This window comes from Halichoeres trimaculatus, unplaced genomic scaffold (genome assembly GCF_033239565.1).
Source record: "Halichoeres trimaculatus isolate MK-OKI-2021-1 unplaced genomic scaffold, fHalTri1.1 fHalTri1_scaffold_1, whole genome shotgun sequence".
In the NCBI taxonomy this organism is placed as follows: domain Eukaryota; kingdom Metazoa; phylum Chordata; class Actinopteri; order Labriformes; family Labridae; genus Halichoeres; species Halichoeres trimaculatus.
This window is the reverse complement of record NW_027437179.1, coordinates 8,721,534-8,739,767: the sequence shown is the minus strand read 5'-3', so window position 1 is coordinate 8,739,767 and position 18,234 is coordinate 8,721,534. Positions and strand designations below refer to the sequence as shown.

The window sequence follows — 18,234 nt, the reverse complement described above, 5'->3', positions numbered from 1 at the left end:
ATCTGAGCACTGTGCAGGGGAGTACAGTAGGCCTTAAAAAGCTCAATTTCAATGCGTCTGTACACATCTGAAATTTGTGTGCCAGCATATTAGCTTGTGCATCAGCTTCATCACACAAATGATTTCACGTTTTTAAGAGGTAGACAATGAACTGTTGGCAGTTCATAATGATTGACTTTTATTTCTCTCCAGACACCATAAATATAGTATACTATATAACCCTTGCATCTGTAAGTATGTATTCCAGTAAACCACCAAGTGGCAGCAAACAATAGCTGTGTTTCACCACCATGCAGCAGCACTAATTCATTTTAAGAGCAATTCTTTAAACATATGCAGTTTTCTTAAATAGGAACACAGGCAAAAACTAAAGCAAAACAACACTTTTGAAAAAAAAAAACACTTTGATTACATTTCATAAAGCAAAAGCTATAGTGTTGTAATTTTAAGAGCATGTTTAATGATTGACATGCTATAAAAAATCACAGAAAAATGCACAAATGCAAGCACACTACAAATGAAACATTCAGCAGATGTCGCTGGCTCAGATGAGATTAGAGGAGTTTAAAATGGATTTGGATTTCTGCGACCGCAAGTGAAACTGCCCCACCAGGCCAAAATAATGATGAGGGATCAGTTTAACAAAAAGATGACATCACCAAAAACACACAAAGATTAAAAGAAAAAAAATGTTTCCGGGAATGATTCTGACATTCAGCTAAAAAAAGAAAAAAAAAAAAAAAACATCAAGAAGATTGAGATGGATGATTATTTATAGAGTGGTGTTTCAGGTTTCACCCCCTGTCTGACTCATCACAATAGCAGGAGGAAATATCAAAGCTCCTGTGAGGAACTTTCTGTTTGTGATGAATTTGTGATCATCTTAATCTTAAACAATCATATTCTGCTTTATTTGAAATAATACCCCTGACTGTGAATATATGAAGTGGAAAACCCCCTGCAGTGGTTTCAGGTATTCAAAATTACTAAATTATAAATCATCAAACATTTTGCAAATGGTGTTATTTTGCTTTTATGAGTCATGAATATGAATCCTCCTTTCTGATAACCACATCAAAACTCACCACAGGAGCTTGTGTTTAGTTTCCTGTCATTAACAAATTATAAACCTGTTGGAAGTCAGTCTGCAGTGACTATGAAAATACAACACAGAAGAGAAATATCAATTAAAAACAAATTTCTTTGGCTTGTCATAACTTGATAAATCATTGATCCTAGTTCAGATCACTTGGATTGGAGCAGTGAGAACCAACACATTAAAGCTCCTTAGAGGAACTTTACATCCCTAGACCAAGCCTAACATCTAATTTCCTCAGCTCATTTAGTCCTTTACGATTGCAAGAGGCAGTATTCATTTCAAACCGTGCCCTGATGCCTTTTGCCAATCAAACACATTTATTATTGTGAACATGTGTTAATAAAGAGTCTCTCAAATGTCTCCTCATAAGACACCTGCCCTCCTGAAAGTGGTTACAAGCATGAAGATTACTAAATCTGTCATGTGTAAAAAAGTAGAGCTGGTTGGTTCCAGACCATCATGGTGAGCTTTACTGAACAGTATTGTTCTGCAGAAAGTCGTGTAACGCTTCATACTGGTTTAATGTATTTTATTTAAATTATTGATACTGTGCAATAGGGATGTTCTGAATGTAATTGTGATGTGTTTGTGACTGTGTTGTTTGTGCTATGAATTTGTGCTGCTCTTTTATGACTGCAGGACCAGCAAGGAGCCCATGACAAATTTCCCCATGGGGACAATATAGTATATGAAATGAAATGAAATGAAATGAAATTGAAACACACTAAAATGACCAGGAAAAGGTAATTCATGCAGAAAGAGAGACGGAGCATCAGAACATTTACAGAAACAGGTCTTTACTACAGAGAAATGAAGTCAAAGAAAGTCAAGGTGAGCTCAGTGAGGAGAGTTTCCTTCAGCATCTGAAGACACTCACAAACAGGGACTGGAGACTCTGACAGGAAGAGGTCTGGCAGAGCCAAACCAGAACCAGAACCAGAAGACCAGTTTCTGAGAGTCAACAGCTTCAAGCTTCACAGCTTCAAAGAGGTGGTAGTGTCTCAGTCTCATTTTCAGTTACTGTGAAGAGAAGACTTTGAGATGCAGCTTTGACAGGTCAGACTGCAGAAAGACATCCATCACTGAGACAGAGGCAGAAGAAGAGAAAGAGGCTGGACTAGACCATCAGACACCACCAATGGATTACTGAAGACAGGAAGATGGAGATATGGACGAATGAGTCAGAGTTTGAGTAGATAAAAGCATGGTTCCTCAGTGTGTGACATCAAATGTAAAGATGGAGGACAAGCTGTGAGAGGCACCCTGACCAAAAAAAAGGCTCCCACAGTATTCTTCAGCGCCTTGTTGGTCAGGGTTTCATCCTTCAGTGAGATAAGTAGCCCAAACATCAGTTCAAGCTCTGCCAGAACCACTTTAAGAATAAAGAAGAAGATAATCAGCTTGGAAACATGGAGGGCGCTGTCAGCACAGTCTCAGTCTGCAGACTTAAACCCTGTGGAGCTGGTCTGGGATGAACTGGACAGAAGAGTGAGAACAAAAAACAAAACCTACAAACATTTAGAGGAACTTCAATTGGAAAAGAGCTGGAAGAGCTTTATGAAGAAAATTTGATTTCCATTGTTGAAAGAACGACATGAGTGAGTCCAGCTGTTAGATCTGCTTAATATGGAAACTTTGAGTTTAGCTTATACTGTATTTTGGTTTATAAATTATTCCTTTTTTTTAATTCAACTCATTTTAAAGTTCCAGTTCCAGTAAAACTGGAAAATTGGGGTGTTCTAAAACTGTCTGTGTTACTTGACTCATAGGATCAGTTATCAATAAGGGATGAAATATTTATTAGTGTGTAATTGAGTCTTGATTTCACTGCTTTTCTGCTTTTCTGATTCCAACACTGGTTCAATTTCCTAGAAAGAGTCGTGAGAGAGCAATGAAGAAGGAACAAGGAAATCAAAGAGACGGTGTAATAAGTTCTTATGAAGATAACAAGAAAACAACAAAGTCTCTCTGTTCGACAGCTTCAGGAGAAAGATGTTCTTGTCACAGTGGTTAATCAAAGGAATTAAAGCTTATTATAGCCTCTTAGAAATCCTTTCAGCTGCTCAAAGTAGACAGTAGAGGTTTTTGTTGCAGAATAACTTCAAGTCAGGACTGATGTCAGCTACTGTTAAAATATTATCACCGAAGTCTTTAACAGTCTTCCCTCTGTTTAGGCCCACTTTGGTTTAGCCTGACTATGAATCTGCTTTAGTTTCTGAATATATCAGGATCAAGGTTTATATATTTTGCTCTTATAGAGCAGTAAATGAGAGAAGAGTGATGTGTCTGATGTAAAGCAGCTCTCTGTTTCCCCTGGGTGTCCCATTCTTGCCAAACACAACCAAAGAGCACCAAAAAAACAAAAATCCCAACTCTATAAGCGTGCAGCCCGATCCGCTGCTGCTGCTTCCAGAGTACTGAGCTGAGAGATGCTGCACCACACTGCAGCAGGGAGATGAGTGTTGGAGGGTAACTATGGGATTGAAACCTGCCTGCAGCATTTTTTTTTTCTCATTCAGAGACTCAGCATCGTGGCCTTGATGTGGTTACCCTGCCAACCCACTCTGCAGTAATCCCTGCTGTCATTCAGCTCTGCAGGGGATTCAGACTGGTGTCATTTCACTGAGACTGTCGCTGGGTAAATTAGCGGAGAGGAGGTGACTTGAGCAAAATGCTATGACAGTAGAGGTAACACGATGTGTCTGTTTGAAGTAAATGCTGCAGGTTTGTTTTAGACCCTTACATTTATCACATTGAGATCTGAAGGGACAGCATTGTTTTTTTTTTGTTTTTAATAACTGTGTCTGACGCTTCTACATGACCTAGTTCAGATAAATTAAGTATTCTGATGTGAAGTATAAGGTCCTGTTTACAGATGTTAGCCATTCATCATTTAGAGTTTCATAAAATCTAAAACAAGCATCGAAGGGAAAATAAAAGGGATGACAGGGATTGACAGAGACTTCCTCATCTTAGGCTTTTTGGTTTCATTTTGTTCATTCTTTTGTTTTGGAAAAATCTCTTCACATCAGCTTTAATCAAATCACAAAATCACAGAAAAACATTTCTTTGGCACACGGCCACTGGCTCATGTTAACGCCTCCTCAGTTGCAGGAGTTAAACGTATTACAAAAAGCTCAGTAGTAAAAGTCAGTTTGGTTGCCAACCTTTCCAGCTTTTGGAGTTTATTTAGTAGCATCAGAATAAATTTTTGTCTGCCAGCTCAAACTCCTCAGAGGAGCTTTGGAGAGGAAATGTCATGCAGAAAAAGGCTTGGGTTGGGATTAAACCCCAGCCTGCTGCAGCCAGGAAGCAGCTTCACTGGTGGAAAGGGGGGTAAATTATGAGTGCTTCATCCAGCTGCCCTGATAGAGGTTTACACACAGGGTGTCCATAAAATGTCTTTACAATTTAAAACATTTATAGCAAAAGCAAATGATCAGACAAATATGTGGAACTTGGAACAAAATGAGGAGAAAAAATAGTAGTTTTTGTTTTCTTTTTAACTAATTTGATAGAAGAACCTATGGTGGCCAGTAGGTGTCACAAGATTTCCAAAAGCCACAACACAAATGCAAAAGCAATAACGCAGCAGAAGTATTGCCACAACAGAAGTTAAGAGGTCAGTTATCCAAACAGACAGAGAAAAGTTTTGAAAGTAAGTAAATGGTTGTTTTCGTTTTTTAACTCCAGCACTGATAAAGGTAGTTAACATGCTAACATAATGACATGACTGATTCATAAAGCTATATAAGAAGACACACTACGTAATGTTATTATTATTATAGTATTTTTTGCACTTTCTATACTCTTTCTTACTTTTGTTTTCTTAAATGCTGCGGTGACTCCTGAATTTCCCCTCGGGGATAAATAAAGTATTTTCTATTCTATTCTATTCTATTCTATTCTTTTCTATTCTATTCTAACATATAGAAATAGTTCTATAGAAAGTTCTATAAAGGATATCACAAGGTGAGACCCCTACAGAGTTAGTTAGAAACAAAACAATCTTTTACTTACTTCACAACTTTTCTCTTTTTGTTCGAATAACCCTCTTAACTTTGGTTGTGTTGTTGCTTTTGAATTTGTGTTTTGACTTTTGTAAACTGTCTGACACCTATCAGCCACCATAAGAACTAATTTTGAAGGAGAACTCTGAAAGGCTTGTCAGGGGTTTCCTCAGATGTTCTTGGTCGCCCACCCCTACCTTTATCTGACTTTGTCTGCATGAAATTCTCCTGACGTAAATTACTTTTAGTAAGGTGTGTGTTTGTTTTGGGATTAAATGCAAATGTTGTCGTAGCTGACATCAGCAGCCCGGTGGTCTGACGTATTTGTAGGCTAACGTGTCAACAAGCTAACACTGTCAGTTTGTAAGTAGTTTAGTAGCCATTTACATTTAGCTCAGCTGACAGCCCGGTGCTTTAAGATGGTTATAATGTGTAACATTAGTGAATCCTGGTTATGTCCTGCCGTTCATCTACCAATCAGAGCTAACGTAACCTCACTCTTCATTTTATTGATAAACATTCAAGTTTGAACAGAGCACTGCAGAATAACTGCTGACTGTGGGCTGGAATGAACATTATCACAAACAGTTTAGCCCCCTGTGTTATAATACAGCCCAAGCTAAAGGCTAATTAGCCTTTAGCTCAGGCAGTTATGCTCCAATGTCCACCATCACTACAAAATTAGTTATAAAAATTTTTACCAGAGAAAAACACAGATATCTGGGTTTTGTCTTCATAAATTAACCCAATCGGGAAGCTAAAAGTAGCGATTTGAATTAACCTGTAATATTGGTGCTGATAATCTCATTTTAAAGTGTGGATTATAATCAGGCAAACATTTAGAAGGGAGACTTTTTCAAGATCACTGTCAAACTCCTCACAGCCCCTATAACAAGTAGCCATTGTGAATTTAACAGTACTAATTTTATCGATGAAAGCCCTGAAACACTCAAATGTAATCTGATTAAAAACTTTGATAAATTCTGAGTAAATACAAAAACCTTATGAAGACATCTCATCAGTTGCCTTTGTAGAATATTTTCTAGATTGCAAAGAGACTTTATGGACACCCTGTATGTAGTCCCTCATTGTTTCCAGCCCTAATGAACAACTGTTTTTCAGTGTGACCTCATTATTCTTGTTTCCTGCCACAACAGTCAGTTTCCTCTAGAGTGAAAACCTGATAAACCCACTCCCCACCACCAGAAGCTCACAGTTAAGCATTTAGCCGCTTAAGACAAGTTTTTTCAATTATTAGTACGTACAGAATGAAAACTAAGTCACTATTTGGATTTGTTGTGTCATGGGCCAGAAAAACAGCTTTAACCCAATGCACTTGGTGCTTCCTAAGTTTTATAAATAGCCAACTGTTTGCTAACCAACAAACGGTTTTTACTTTGTGTACTGAACAATGTAAGCAGCTGCAAGTACATTAAATGTAAATCAACACCACTAACAGCCGTGGTGTTTGGTGTAACCACTGTAAGCAAACATGGAGCAGGCAATGTCAAAACACGACTGTGTCATTTCACACAACAACCTCATTATAGTGCGCTGTCAGATAGTTGTAGGGGGTTACAGGGCCTTGTCACAATACTGCAATTACCAAATTTTTCAGCACTGGGTGTGAACTGAACCATAACTGTAGCACAGATATTTCAGACAAGAATTATTCAAACAACAACATAGGAGATCTCACAGTGATACATTTTTTTTGTCACGTTTATTTTTGCAAATAGGAAAATAGCATTTCTGGTAATCAAAAAACAAAACAAAAAAAAAACAATAACAGCCCATGTTTAACCAGATCCACGGGCAGGACTGAGAGAGAAAGAGAATTGGATGATGATGATTAGGGAATACAGGTCTGGATGTAGGTCAGTAGGAGCAGCCTGGGGAGGCTCAGACACAAAGACGGCACCAGTTCAGACAGATAAACACGTCTGCCCGTCTGTCTGCTTCCAATGGGTTTCTACATTGCTAAGCATAGTTGTTTTCTATAGAGTGAAATCTCATGTATCCATTATTACCAGAGATGAGGATGATTGCTGTGTAAATACATGTGCACTGCTACATATTGAAGTGCTCTGCTTTTAGAGTTCATCTGGAAAAAAAAAGCACCAATGTTGCCGAGCAAAGTTTACAACGTGAGTAACAACCTGCAGTTTGTAGTATTTAATATCTGCTGGAACAGAGATAATCCAGTGCAGAGTGTTATACAGTCTCTTATGTGAAGCACTGGTAGATTAACAAGCACCAAAGTGTTGAGATCGAAGATAAAAAGACGAGAGCGACTGCATTGTGCGGCGCAGTACATCCATCCTATGGAGATACCTGTGAGTTGATTTTCTGTTTGTTTGTTTTTTGGCATTTCATTGGTTCCAGTTAATTTTAAGGAACTGCCATAAGAGCATGAGTGTTTCTCAGCCTTCACCAGTACAAGTGCACTTGAAACCAGCAGACTCAGCTTAATGGTTTGTGAATGGACAGAGCTGGACTCCAAATCCCAGACTGTAATAAGTCTGACATTCCACAGATTGATCACGCTACAATCAAACCCACGTAACAGACCAAGAAACCTTCCAGGAGACACCTTAGAATAGCTTAATGCACTGATTGAAGATAGTCTTTGATTAAAAAAACATCTATATACAAGCTACCAGCTGTACATGTTATCTTTGTCCTTTATGTTCAGTACACATATTAATAAGTACGCAAATACAGATGATTGAATAGATGTTAGCTGCCTTGCCAGCTGTGGAATCTATTAGCTTTTCTTGCTGCTATGAACAACGAATGAATGTTTTACAGTAAAAGCTACCGTAAAGAATAAAGAGCAGTGTTTACATCACTTCTGCACCACTGAGCTTATACAGAGCATATAGACCGAGACGTTTTGTAGGCCACAAGAGTCGGCTGCACAACGATTTCATGAACATTTCTGAGAACAAAGAGCTTATAAACTGTCACGCACCAACGGTATAGTTTTCATGCTCTCACAGGGCAAGAACAGGGATTTCTGGTTTGGCAACCCCCACCTCAGAATCACAGTTAAATAAGAGCAGTCATATGATAACAGTAGGATCAAGTGAGGTTTTGTGAGATGGACAAAGGCATCGATAGAGATTAGGGCATTCTGGGGCTGAGAAAAGGCATACGAGTCAAAACAGGGTGGATTAGGACTGAAAGGCCGAGCTTGGATGCAAAAAAATAAGGTTCTTTTGGCTTTGCCAAATTGTGAGCTTAGCCACAGGTTAGGTCTGACCAAATAATGTCAGCAAGAGTCAAACTGTCAATTCAGGGTGAAGTGTAACCTTCAAAGTGTTTAGAGGAGATTCAGAGGCTTTATATTTTCACCCTACAATAAACTGTCCATTGTAAGCCCTATGAGTTGAACACATGGCGTACACTTTACACTAAATAAAGTAGATTTTTAATTTAACAAAGTACAAAATGTTGTGAAGCTTTATCCATGTGGACCCTGGAGTTTGGCTTCGATAAGGAAGGGGAATCTGACAATAAGAAAGGAAACTATTGACTTACAGACACTCCTCTTACTGTTCCAACAGCACCACAAGAACAGAAGGCAAGTAGTGATTGTAAGAAGGGGCCACTGTAAGACTGTAACCTACTGTGTGTTTTTAAAGTATCTGCGTGTAGAAGGCCAGGAAATCCACTTCCCGTGGAAGCTGTTCGGTCAGCATCAGGCGAGCTGCTCAGGAGGAAGAGTTAAAGATAAACAAGGGTGAAAGGAAGGAAACTATGAAGGGGCCACAGCAGCTGGCTCAATATTCTTCTGAAAGTTCTGCTTATAAAGCACCAAAAGTCTTGAGGGAGCCCCCCTGGACCAGGCTGAACCAGGTCAGGAGGGGTTAGCTGGAGTGGGCAGGGGTTGTAGCCTGCTGGAAGTGTCACACAGTGGCTCTAATAATCCTGCTGGGCCTGGAGCTGCGGTGGACCTTTGTGTGTTTGGATAAGTGGTCGCTGCGGGCGAACTTCTTCTCACACAGTGAGCACTCGTATGGCTTGACGCCCGAGTGAGAGCGGCGGTGACGAGACAGTTCGTCAGATCGGGAGAACCTGGGGATGAAAGAGCCGACAGGAGGAGTGAGGAGGACGATCACAAGAAGAGGAAGACAAAGGTTCACATTAGGCACGGACTAGTTAAGCAGTTTTCCATTAAGGATTTGTGGGGTGCTATCTCACCACAATTCTACCCAGAAGCAAGATTAGCCTTGGGTGCCCCTACCATCCCAGACACCCTGGGTTTTAATCTGTATATAGTGGCACAAACAACACAATTCAACTAGTAGGATCACTTTTTCATTTCACTCTGGTGTATGAAAAAAAGAAGACAGCTAATGACAATGACCGAACACAAAAACACTTAGCGGACAAGTTTGTCTCTTCAGTGCTGGGGTATAAACATGGCTGATAGACGGGAGAGAACACACTCCTGTGTCGATTTATGTGTCTATATGAACAATAACAAAAGAATTGGTAATTTCAAGGTTAGACCATTTCTCTCTTCTTCTGATTGAGAAAAGATCATCCATGCTTTTATCACTTCAACACGTGACTCCTATAAGGCGCTCTACTCTGGTTTGGTAAGGGAAACCTTCACAGGCTACAGATTACACAAAATGCTGCAGCACAGCTTTTAACCCTTTGTAACAGAAGTTAACCTATAACTCCTGTTGATTTTCTGACTTTCACTGGCAGTTAGTTCTAAAATTGATTTCAAGATTTTATTACTTGTTTTAACGCCTTACATGCACAGCCACCACCTTATATTGACCTGTGTGTGTATTCCAGATTGCTGTTTCAGTTCCTCTGGCAGGAACTTTCTTTATGTCTCTGCCTCTAAGCTGCCCATAGATGATCTCAGGCTGTCCTCTTTAAAATCCTAATTTCTTAGATTCTTTGACTGTAAAAAAAAAAAAAAGCTAGTGTACCACTGACATTTTATTTGTTCCATTCTTGTTGTTTTAATTTCTTAATATGGCTGTTTTACCTGCTTAATTTAATGTATATTTGTATAGCGCCTTGTAAATTTGGATTTACAGGTGCATTATAAATAAAACTCTATATTATTACAATAGTATTACAATGTCATTTTCCATTTTCAACTGAGTCTGTTCTGCTAAGAGCTGAAAATTCTTCACAGTGTATTCATGGGCTGTATAATACACTGACACAGTCTCTGTGATGTCATCCATTTGTTTATAAATTAGAGTTTTAAAGCAAATCATCGACAGTGGCCATATTGGAAATGACTGAGGTGGGCTTTAGGTTTCCACACTCACAGGTATAGGGCGCCCACCTATTCATCAGAGCTGTGCCTGTCCCAATCAGAGGCACAGAGAACTTGCATTCCTCATATCTTCTAAGCTGCTAAGTAAGAAAAAAAATCATCTCCTGTACAGTGTGTGCCAATAAAGAAATTAGCTATTGAGGCAGGAGCCATTTTTTGTACCAGGCTGTGAACCTCTTTATTTTGGCTTGGTGTGTTTGTGGTTTTCAGTACTACAAGAGCCAGATGATACTCCACTGACTGCAGGTTTTAGCACTTCTGCATTGCCTCAGTTTTTTAAACCAGAGGTCGGCACATGACTGTACCCTTAAAAAATGCTTTTCGTTTGTTTTGAGACTTTATTCTTGAAATGTAAAACGCAACAAAGGTGAGGTTCAGCTTTTACTTTAATCAAATAAGTTCTCTTACCCTGGAAAATTTTAGTGCAGACACCAACTATTAACTGATTATATGGGCGCATATATATATATATATATATATATATATATATATATATATATATATATATATATATATATATTTATATACACACACACACACTCAGAACCCTTTATTGCTTCAGAAGTCTGAATCTCAATGGGCCGCTACTGTTTACAGGCAACTGGCAAAAATGTGTCTCATGTTATTATGGAAGTTTTTTGTTATTTGGCAGCAGGAATGAGATAAGATAATAGACACATGTATTAATCCTTTTATATTATCAAACCATTATATGAATAATTTAAAAAAAATCATGACTCATCCCTTATTGATACTGTTCCTATTTTCATCAAAGATTAACAAATGATTCAATCTCTTTCTTCTCTCATTCTCTACTTTTTTGTTCCCAGTTCCATGTAAGCTCCAAACTGAGGAGGTTATGAATAAATAGACATTAGAGAACATGCATTTGAGACCAACAGATGCAGCATTGTGTCTCAATGTAGTTCTTTATTTTTAGGTGAGTCACTTCCTTCTGATGATGGTCTGACTGCACTCGTTATTTACCAGTCATGGAACAGAGGAACTAATGTTTCTATTCTTTGATCTCCTGGTGGGTTAGGGCACATCCAGACGAGCACTGGACCAGTGATCCGGGATTATGTGGCATAATAGCAAAACCATAGTACCATAGTTTTAGTGAACCCACAAATCATCAGGAATATGTTCATCCACAGAAATGTCTGTGACTGCCTTTAATCAATCTCTGAACTGGAGAGAAACTGATTGCTGTTATAAGCCTCAAAACAGTGTTTACCTGTTGTATAAATCTTCTAACTCACTGATCTGTAGCAGTACATGTCTCCCTCCTCTGAGAATGTTTAAAAGCAACCTCCAGTGCAGAGCATTAAATTCATCTTTTAGCTTTATCTTGTGTAATTTAATCCGGTGCAGTGTACATGATGACACATACCTCCAGCCGCACTCAGGCCAGCTACATGTGTAGGGCTTCTCCCCTGTGTGCCGGCGGAAGTGAGCCTTCAGGTGGCTGCTCTTAGTGTACATCTTCCCACAGCCGGGGTGTGAGCACTTATGGACTCTCTCTGTGGGGGGCACTCTGGTAACCCGGGGGGCAACAGTCTTCAACACACCGCTGCTCTGACCTCCAACCGCCGTCACACCTGTGATCTCTAGAGTCCTCATGGTGATGGGCAGGGGGGCGATCTTCACGTACTTGTGGTCAGCTGACTTGATGTCTCCGCTGTTAAGTGCTAGCAGGGTGGTGGTGGTGGTGGTGGTGGAGGGGGAAGAGGGGGGCACCTGAGGGGCCAGAAGGGTGACATTTTGTCCCGATGCACCATGGAGCCCCATCACAAGATGTGTGAGCCAAATGCCACTCTGGGTCCCAGGAGGAGAGCCCGCTGAAGTCTGAGGCTGGGTCAGAGGGAGGGGCTGCAGCTGGAGTACCAACGGACCACCAAGGAGCACAGGTGGGGTTGAGGAGGAGGAGGAGGGTGAAGGGTGCACTTCGGCAGATAGGGACGGATCAGCTGGGTGGGGGCTGCTCTGCTCGTTCTTCGGAGTGCTTGGACTTGGAGTGCAATAAGAGGAACTAGTCCCGGGCTCACTGCCCGTCTCTGTGGAAGAAGATGGAGGTACATCAGACGGTGGAGTGATACTGCATGGTAGGGGGCTGGCTTCCTCTTTAGGAACCAGCAGCCCCTCTTTCACCAGCTCCATCTTTTCCCTCAAGAACTCCTCAATGTCCTCCAGGGTGGGGGAGAATGGGGAGGAGGGATGGAAGGGGAATTCTGGCATATTTGGCCCCTGTCTCTCTGGTTCCTCTCCTAGAATAATCTGCAGAATTGTCCCTTCATCTTCGTCCTCCTCTTGCTCGTCATCATCCTCCTCTCCAGGGCTGGAGATGTGCATAGCCTCCAGCTCCCCTGCCTCAGGGCTGTCACAGGAGGCTGAACTGCCCTCCTCGCTGCAGGCGCCATCTCCCAGGTCGAGAGAGAACAGGCCGCTGTCCCTGAACAGGTCATTCTCCGAACTCAGCGTTCTGCTGCTGAGAGACACCATTGATCCAGGCCCAATGCAGAGCAGAGGATGAGGTTTGAAACTCTATCCAGAGACAGGATCACAAAATCCTGCAAAGGCAAAAAAATGACAATGGATTTTTTTAATAGCTTGCACAAAGTAGATGAGCATAGAAAGCAGCTTTCTGACCCAGTTATAAGCCCCAAAGTTTGATCTGAGGACAGGACCCAGAAGACATTTAATCCAACACACAGTTTGCTGAATTCTTGGAGAACATTTGGATTATGTTCAAGGTTTAAAACACTACATGTGTTCTTCTGTTGACTCTATCATAAACTAACTCATCACACACGTAGAACAAGAACCTAAAAAACTGTAAAAACAATATTCCAGGTTTACAACAACAATCTTCTCATATACCAGAGGGAGGAAAAAATTATACTGGTGACATCATGTGTATCACCACTTAGTTCCTCAACTCATTCAAATGCAATATCTGCATTTTAACATGAATTCTGCATAGGTATGGGTACTGAATTAGGTGCTTTTTAGGTACCAACCAAATTCTATCAATAGTACCAAATACCAATTCATATAAAATCAAACAGTACCATGTTTCCGGACCTAAATGTATCCTTGTGACTGTGAGGGAGTCAAAGAGTAGGCGATTTTCCACACTGGACATGAACACAGCATTGCAAGTTGAGAAATAAATGTTAAACTACAAAAACTTTGAGATTTTATAACCTAACTAACTAATTACTACACAAACACACACAATAGTACTGAAAATTGGTACGGTCAAGTACTGATGTTGATTGCCAGGTACCAGGCATCGGTACCATATCTTTTCAGATGTGAAAGGTACCCATCCCTTATTCTGCAAAATATGTCTGCATATGCAGATGCCTCAGAGAAGCATCCTAGTTCAAGGTCTTGCTCAGGATACTCTGACATTTAAAAGGGCAGGAAGAGCCAGAATCACACCAGCAACCCAATAAAAAATGTCCCATCATGCAATACCTGCCTTTGGTGGTTACAGTTATTCGTTGGTACATATTCTTGATCTAATTCACATCAAGTATAAAAAATTGGTGACATGCTGTGAGACAGTGGGTCACAGTGCCAGTTTTAATCTGCAGGTCAGTCTCACCTTTAGTATGTTAAACACAGTAATCCCTGAAACCCTTTATTTAGATTCGTTGTTAAAAATCTCAAAGTACCCTAAAGTTCAATATCAAACTGCTAAGGTGTGGAAAATGGTTGTTGGGCAAATTAAAAGTTAACCCTGAAGCAGAAGGGACAGTAATTTCAGACCCCAACAATCCTTAAGTTTGAAACCTGAGTCCCGACAGCTCTTTAGTGAAGGGGGACTTCCTCTGCTTATGTAAAGGATGTTCGGAGCTGCTGTCAGACGGTCTGGCACATGTTGCAGCAGGGCCTCATACTCAACACAGTGCACGAACGAGGCGCTGGGTAAACACGGCCCGCACTGACGCGCCCAGACCCGTATGGCGAAGAAAACTAACATGAACCAACAATCGGTTTATCAAAGCGCATAAAACCACACACTGGAGCGGTTCATATAAGAAAAAGCGACCGATCACATGGTAATCCGCCTGAATACAACAGCTCCTCTGTGGAAATCCACGGGTCTCAAGTTCGGCTGGGTCAAAAAATGTTCTATTTATACTCCGTCTCTCCGGAGGATCCGCGGAAGAGGATCCCGAACATTTGGCTCGACCTACCGTGTGTGGTTCGAAGAAAGCTCGGTAAAGAACTGCAGCTCCGTCGATGTGTGTCGGAATCCTCGTGTTGTCGTTTTCCTTCGTCGTGTTATTGTCACAGCACACTCACATCCCGTCCTTGCCACGGGTCCATGTTGGCATTCCTTTTCCACACATCACGTGACCGCATCGCTGCACAGTCAATGTGCACTACTCAGAGGCACGGTTCTGCTTCCGCGCTTCTGATTGGCTGGGCGCCTTGGAGGCTCGCCCTAAAAGGAGCTCTCTGATTGGCTTCCGCTCGATAAATTCTGTCTGCCATGTGTAGATGGAGGGATCGCTTCAGCAACACTTCACCACCGGATGCAATGTGGCTGAGCGATGGCGAGCACATGAAATACTAACAGCTGTTTTACACTTCAGATAGCTGTCCTAATCAAACAAAATCTTCATGTATCCGCGGCACACGCCCTTAAAATGTAAAGAAATTTGGGTAAAAAGGGAAATTGGGAGTTTTTTTTGACGCAGTGACATATCTCGATTCGTATTGATTGAGAAAAACAAATCTACAGCCATCCACCAAATGGTCATGGCCCTTCTGAAAACTACAGTGCTTGTAAAATGACTGTGATTTGTTCAGTTTCACGTGATTTATTTGCAGCTGGCTGCTATAAAAACTCAGAACAGCCAGATTAATAAATAAATATAAAATAAAATTCATATTTTAAACAACCCCCCCCCCAAAAAAAACAAACAAACAAACAAAAAAAAAACAGTTGAACTAGTTCTTGACTATTTATTCAAAGAGTGTGCAAACATTTGGGGTCCTTCATTAACATGCGAATTAAAGTTCACTTCTAAGTATGGACAATGCAGCACTGTAAACTATGGAATACAGATGTGATCTTCGGGAAAATCAGGATCAGACACTTTGACAGCCATGGTTTTGCTCCTTTTTTCTTTTTGAAAGAAGTCAATACTTTGGCCTGGCTCTCAGCACAAAAGCACGAGTCACTCTGCGCAGGACTCTGAGCACAGATCATGGTGCCCTAAAGTCCCCTTTGTGTCCTTATTTTTTCCAAATGGTCCTACAGTGTCCTCACATTTTTCAGAATATGTCTTTTAGCATGGCATCAACTTAAAGCAAAAACAGACTTCAAGCAACTCTTGATGAGAAGAGAAGTGGTATCGAGCTGTGCAAAAGGAATAATGCAACAACAGCAAGTAAAGAAGTATGTACTCTCCTTGTATTGTATTTACAAACAGGATAAGTTAAGATGAGATAATACTTTATTATACGATTACTTAGAAATTTGTTTTGCAATGTCCAGCTCATCCAACAATGCAGTATTATCACATTATAAAAAGAGCCTCACATAAAAAATATCCTAAAAGATTTTTAAAAAAGTCCAACCATCCAACTACAGTGTAAATACAAATAAAGCCTAAATATGTAAAAAAAAAAAAAAAAAAAAAAAAAACACGTTGAATAAATTTTGATAAAAATAAATGTAGCTGTGTCATTCCCATCAATAATAACTACAATTTATGTCACAGCTGCTACACAGCACCACAGGGTCATCCACTGAAGTCAGAGTGACCAGGAACTTCTCGCCGCATGCCTGCGACCAGTGTGGACGAGCCTTCGCTAAGAAGCTCTACCTGGAGACTCACAAGCGAAGTCATCGTAATGTAGCAACGGCAGCGGCCAGCAGGAGGAAAGGAGTCAGCACCCGCTCCAGATCTCTGTTCTGGTGAAACACGTCTGGCAGGATAATGAAAGAGAAACACTTCTGATGAAGATATCAAGCTGTTTCATCAAGATATCAGCCCCTACACAGCTGTTATAAAAATGAATTCAGTGTTTCATAAATTGGTTTCAAACCCAGAAATTCATTTGAAGTGTTGTCAAAACCTCCAATTTTGTATGTATTACTCCATCACAGCCTAGTGAAAGATTTTCAGAAGCTTGTAGTTTAGACACAAGCAATCTTACCCATCATCCATCAATCCATCCATCCATCCATTTTCTGCCGCTTAATCGGGGGTCGGGTCGCGGGGGAAGCAGCCTAAGCAGGGAAGCCCAGACTTCCCTCTCCCTAGCTACTTCGTCCAGCTCTTCCCGAGGGATCCCGAGATGTTCCCAGGCCAGCCGAGAGATGTGTCCTGGGTCTGCCCCGGGGTCTCCTCCCGGTGGGATGTGCCCTGAACACCTCACCAGGGAGGCGTCCGGGGGGCATCCTCGACAGATGCCCGAACCACTGATTGAATGAACCACGACAGACCTGTGCAGAGTCTGCATTACTGCTGACGCTGCACCGTTCTGCCTGTCGATCTCTCGCTCCATCCTTCCCCCACTCGTGAACAAGACCCCAAGATACTCAAACTCCTCCACTTGGGGCAGGATCTCATCCCCGACTTGGAGAGGGCACTCCATCCTTTTCCGGCTGAGGACCATAGACTCAGATTTGGAGGTGCTGATTCTCATCCAAGCTGCTTCACACTGGGCTGAGAACCGATGCTGCGCCTAGAAATTCTGTCCATAAAAGTTATGAACAGAATCAGTAACAAAGGGCAGCCCTGGCGGAGTCCAACCTTCACTGGAAACAAGTCCGGCTCACTGCCAGTTATGCGGACCAAGCTCTGGCACTGGTCGTACAAGCTACGGACGGCTTGTAACAGGCAGCCCAACAGGCAGCCCAACACCCCATACTCCCAGAGAACCCCCCCACAGGACTCCCTGAGGGACACGGTCCAATGCCTTCTCCAAGTCCACATAACACATGCGGACAGGTTGGGCAAACTCCCATGCACCCTCGAGGACCCTGCTGAGGGTATAGAGCTGGTCCACAGTTCCACAGCCAGGACGAAAACCACATTGCTCCTCCTGAATCTGAGGTTCAACTGCAGACCCTCCTCTCCAGCACCCCTGAATAGACCTTACCAGGGAGGCTGAGGAGTGTGATCCCCCTGTAGTTGGAACACACCCTCCGGTCCCCTTCTTAAAAAGAGGGACTACCACCCCAGTCTGCCAATCCAGAGGCACTGCCCCCGATGTCCACGCGATGTTGCAAAGTCATGGCAGCCACGACAGACCCACAACATCCAGGGCCTTAAGGAACTCTGAGCAGATCTCATCCACCCCTGGGGCCCTGCCACCGAGGAGCTTTTCAACCAACTCGGCGACCTCAACTCCAGAGATGGAAGAGCCCACCCCTACATTCCCAGGCCCTGCTTCCTCCAAGGAAGGCGTGCCAGTGGGATTGAGGAGGTCTTCCAAGTATTCCTTCCACCGATCCACAACATCCTGAGTCGAGGTCAGCAGTGCACCATCCCCACCGAACACAGTGTTTGAACTGTTTTTACTTCCTACAGCTGTCTTTGTGTGCGTGCCCTGTATGACTAAAAACAGAAGCATTTAATTTCTTTAGCCAATAAAAACCTGGTGCTGTGTCGGCTAATTCATGTTGATATCAAGCATTTGGCGAAAACTTTAGTCACACTTTCAGCATGACAAAGTCAATAAAAATTTGCCATTACATCTATCTGAAGAGATTGTTGCCATTCTTATAAACAGAAACTACCCATGTGTATTTTGATCTTGTGAGGATTTTTCTGTAAGAT

The 18,234-nt window shown here is 41.7% G+C and overlaps 1 protein-coding gene across 1 annotated transcript; it reads right to left on the bottom strand.

Moving 5' to 3' along the window:
• Positions 1-6,865: 6,865 nt before the first annotated feature.
• LOC141798063 (Krueppel-like factor 15) lies at positions 6,866-14,824 on the bottom strand. The gene is made up of 3 exons (XM_074679847.1): positions 14,632-14,824; positions 11,817-12,993; positions 6,866-9,189 (listed from the first exon to the last, which is right to left on the bottom strand). The coding sequence occupies exons 2-3, from the start codon at positions 12,923-12,925 to the stop codon at positions 9,021-9,023; spliced, it is 1,278 nt and encodes a 425-aa protein (XP_074535948.1). The 5' UTR covers positions 12,926-12,993; positions 14,632-14,824; the 3' UTR covers positions 6,866-9,020.
• Positions 14,825-18,234: the final 3,410 nt, after the last annotated feature.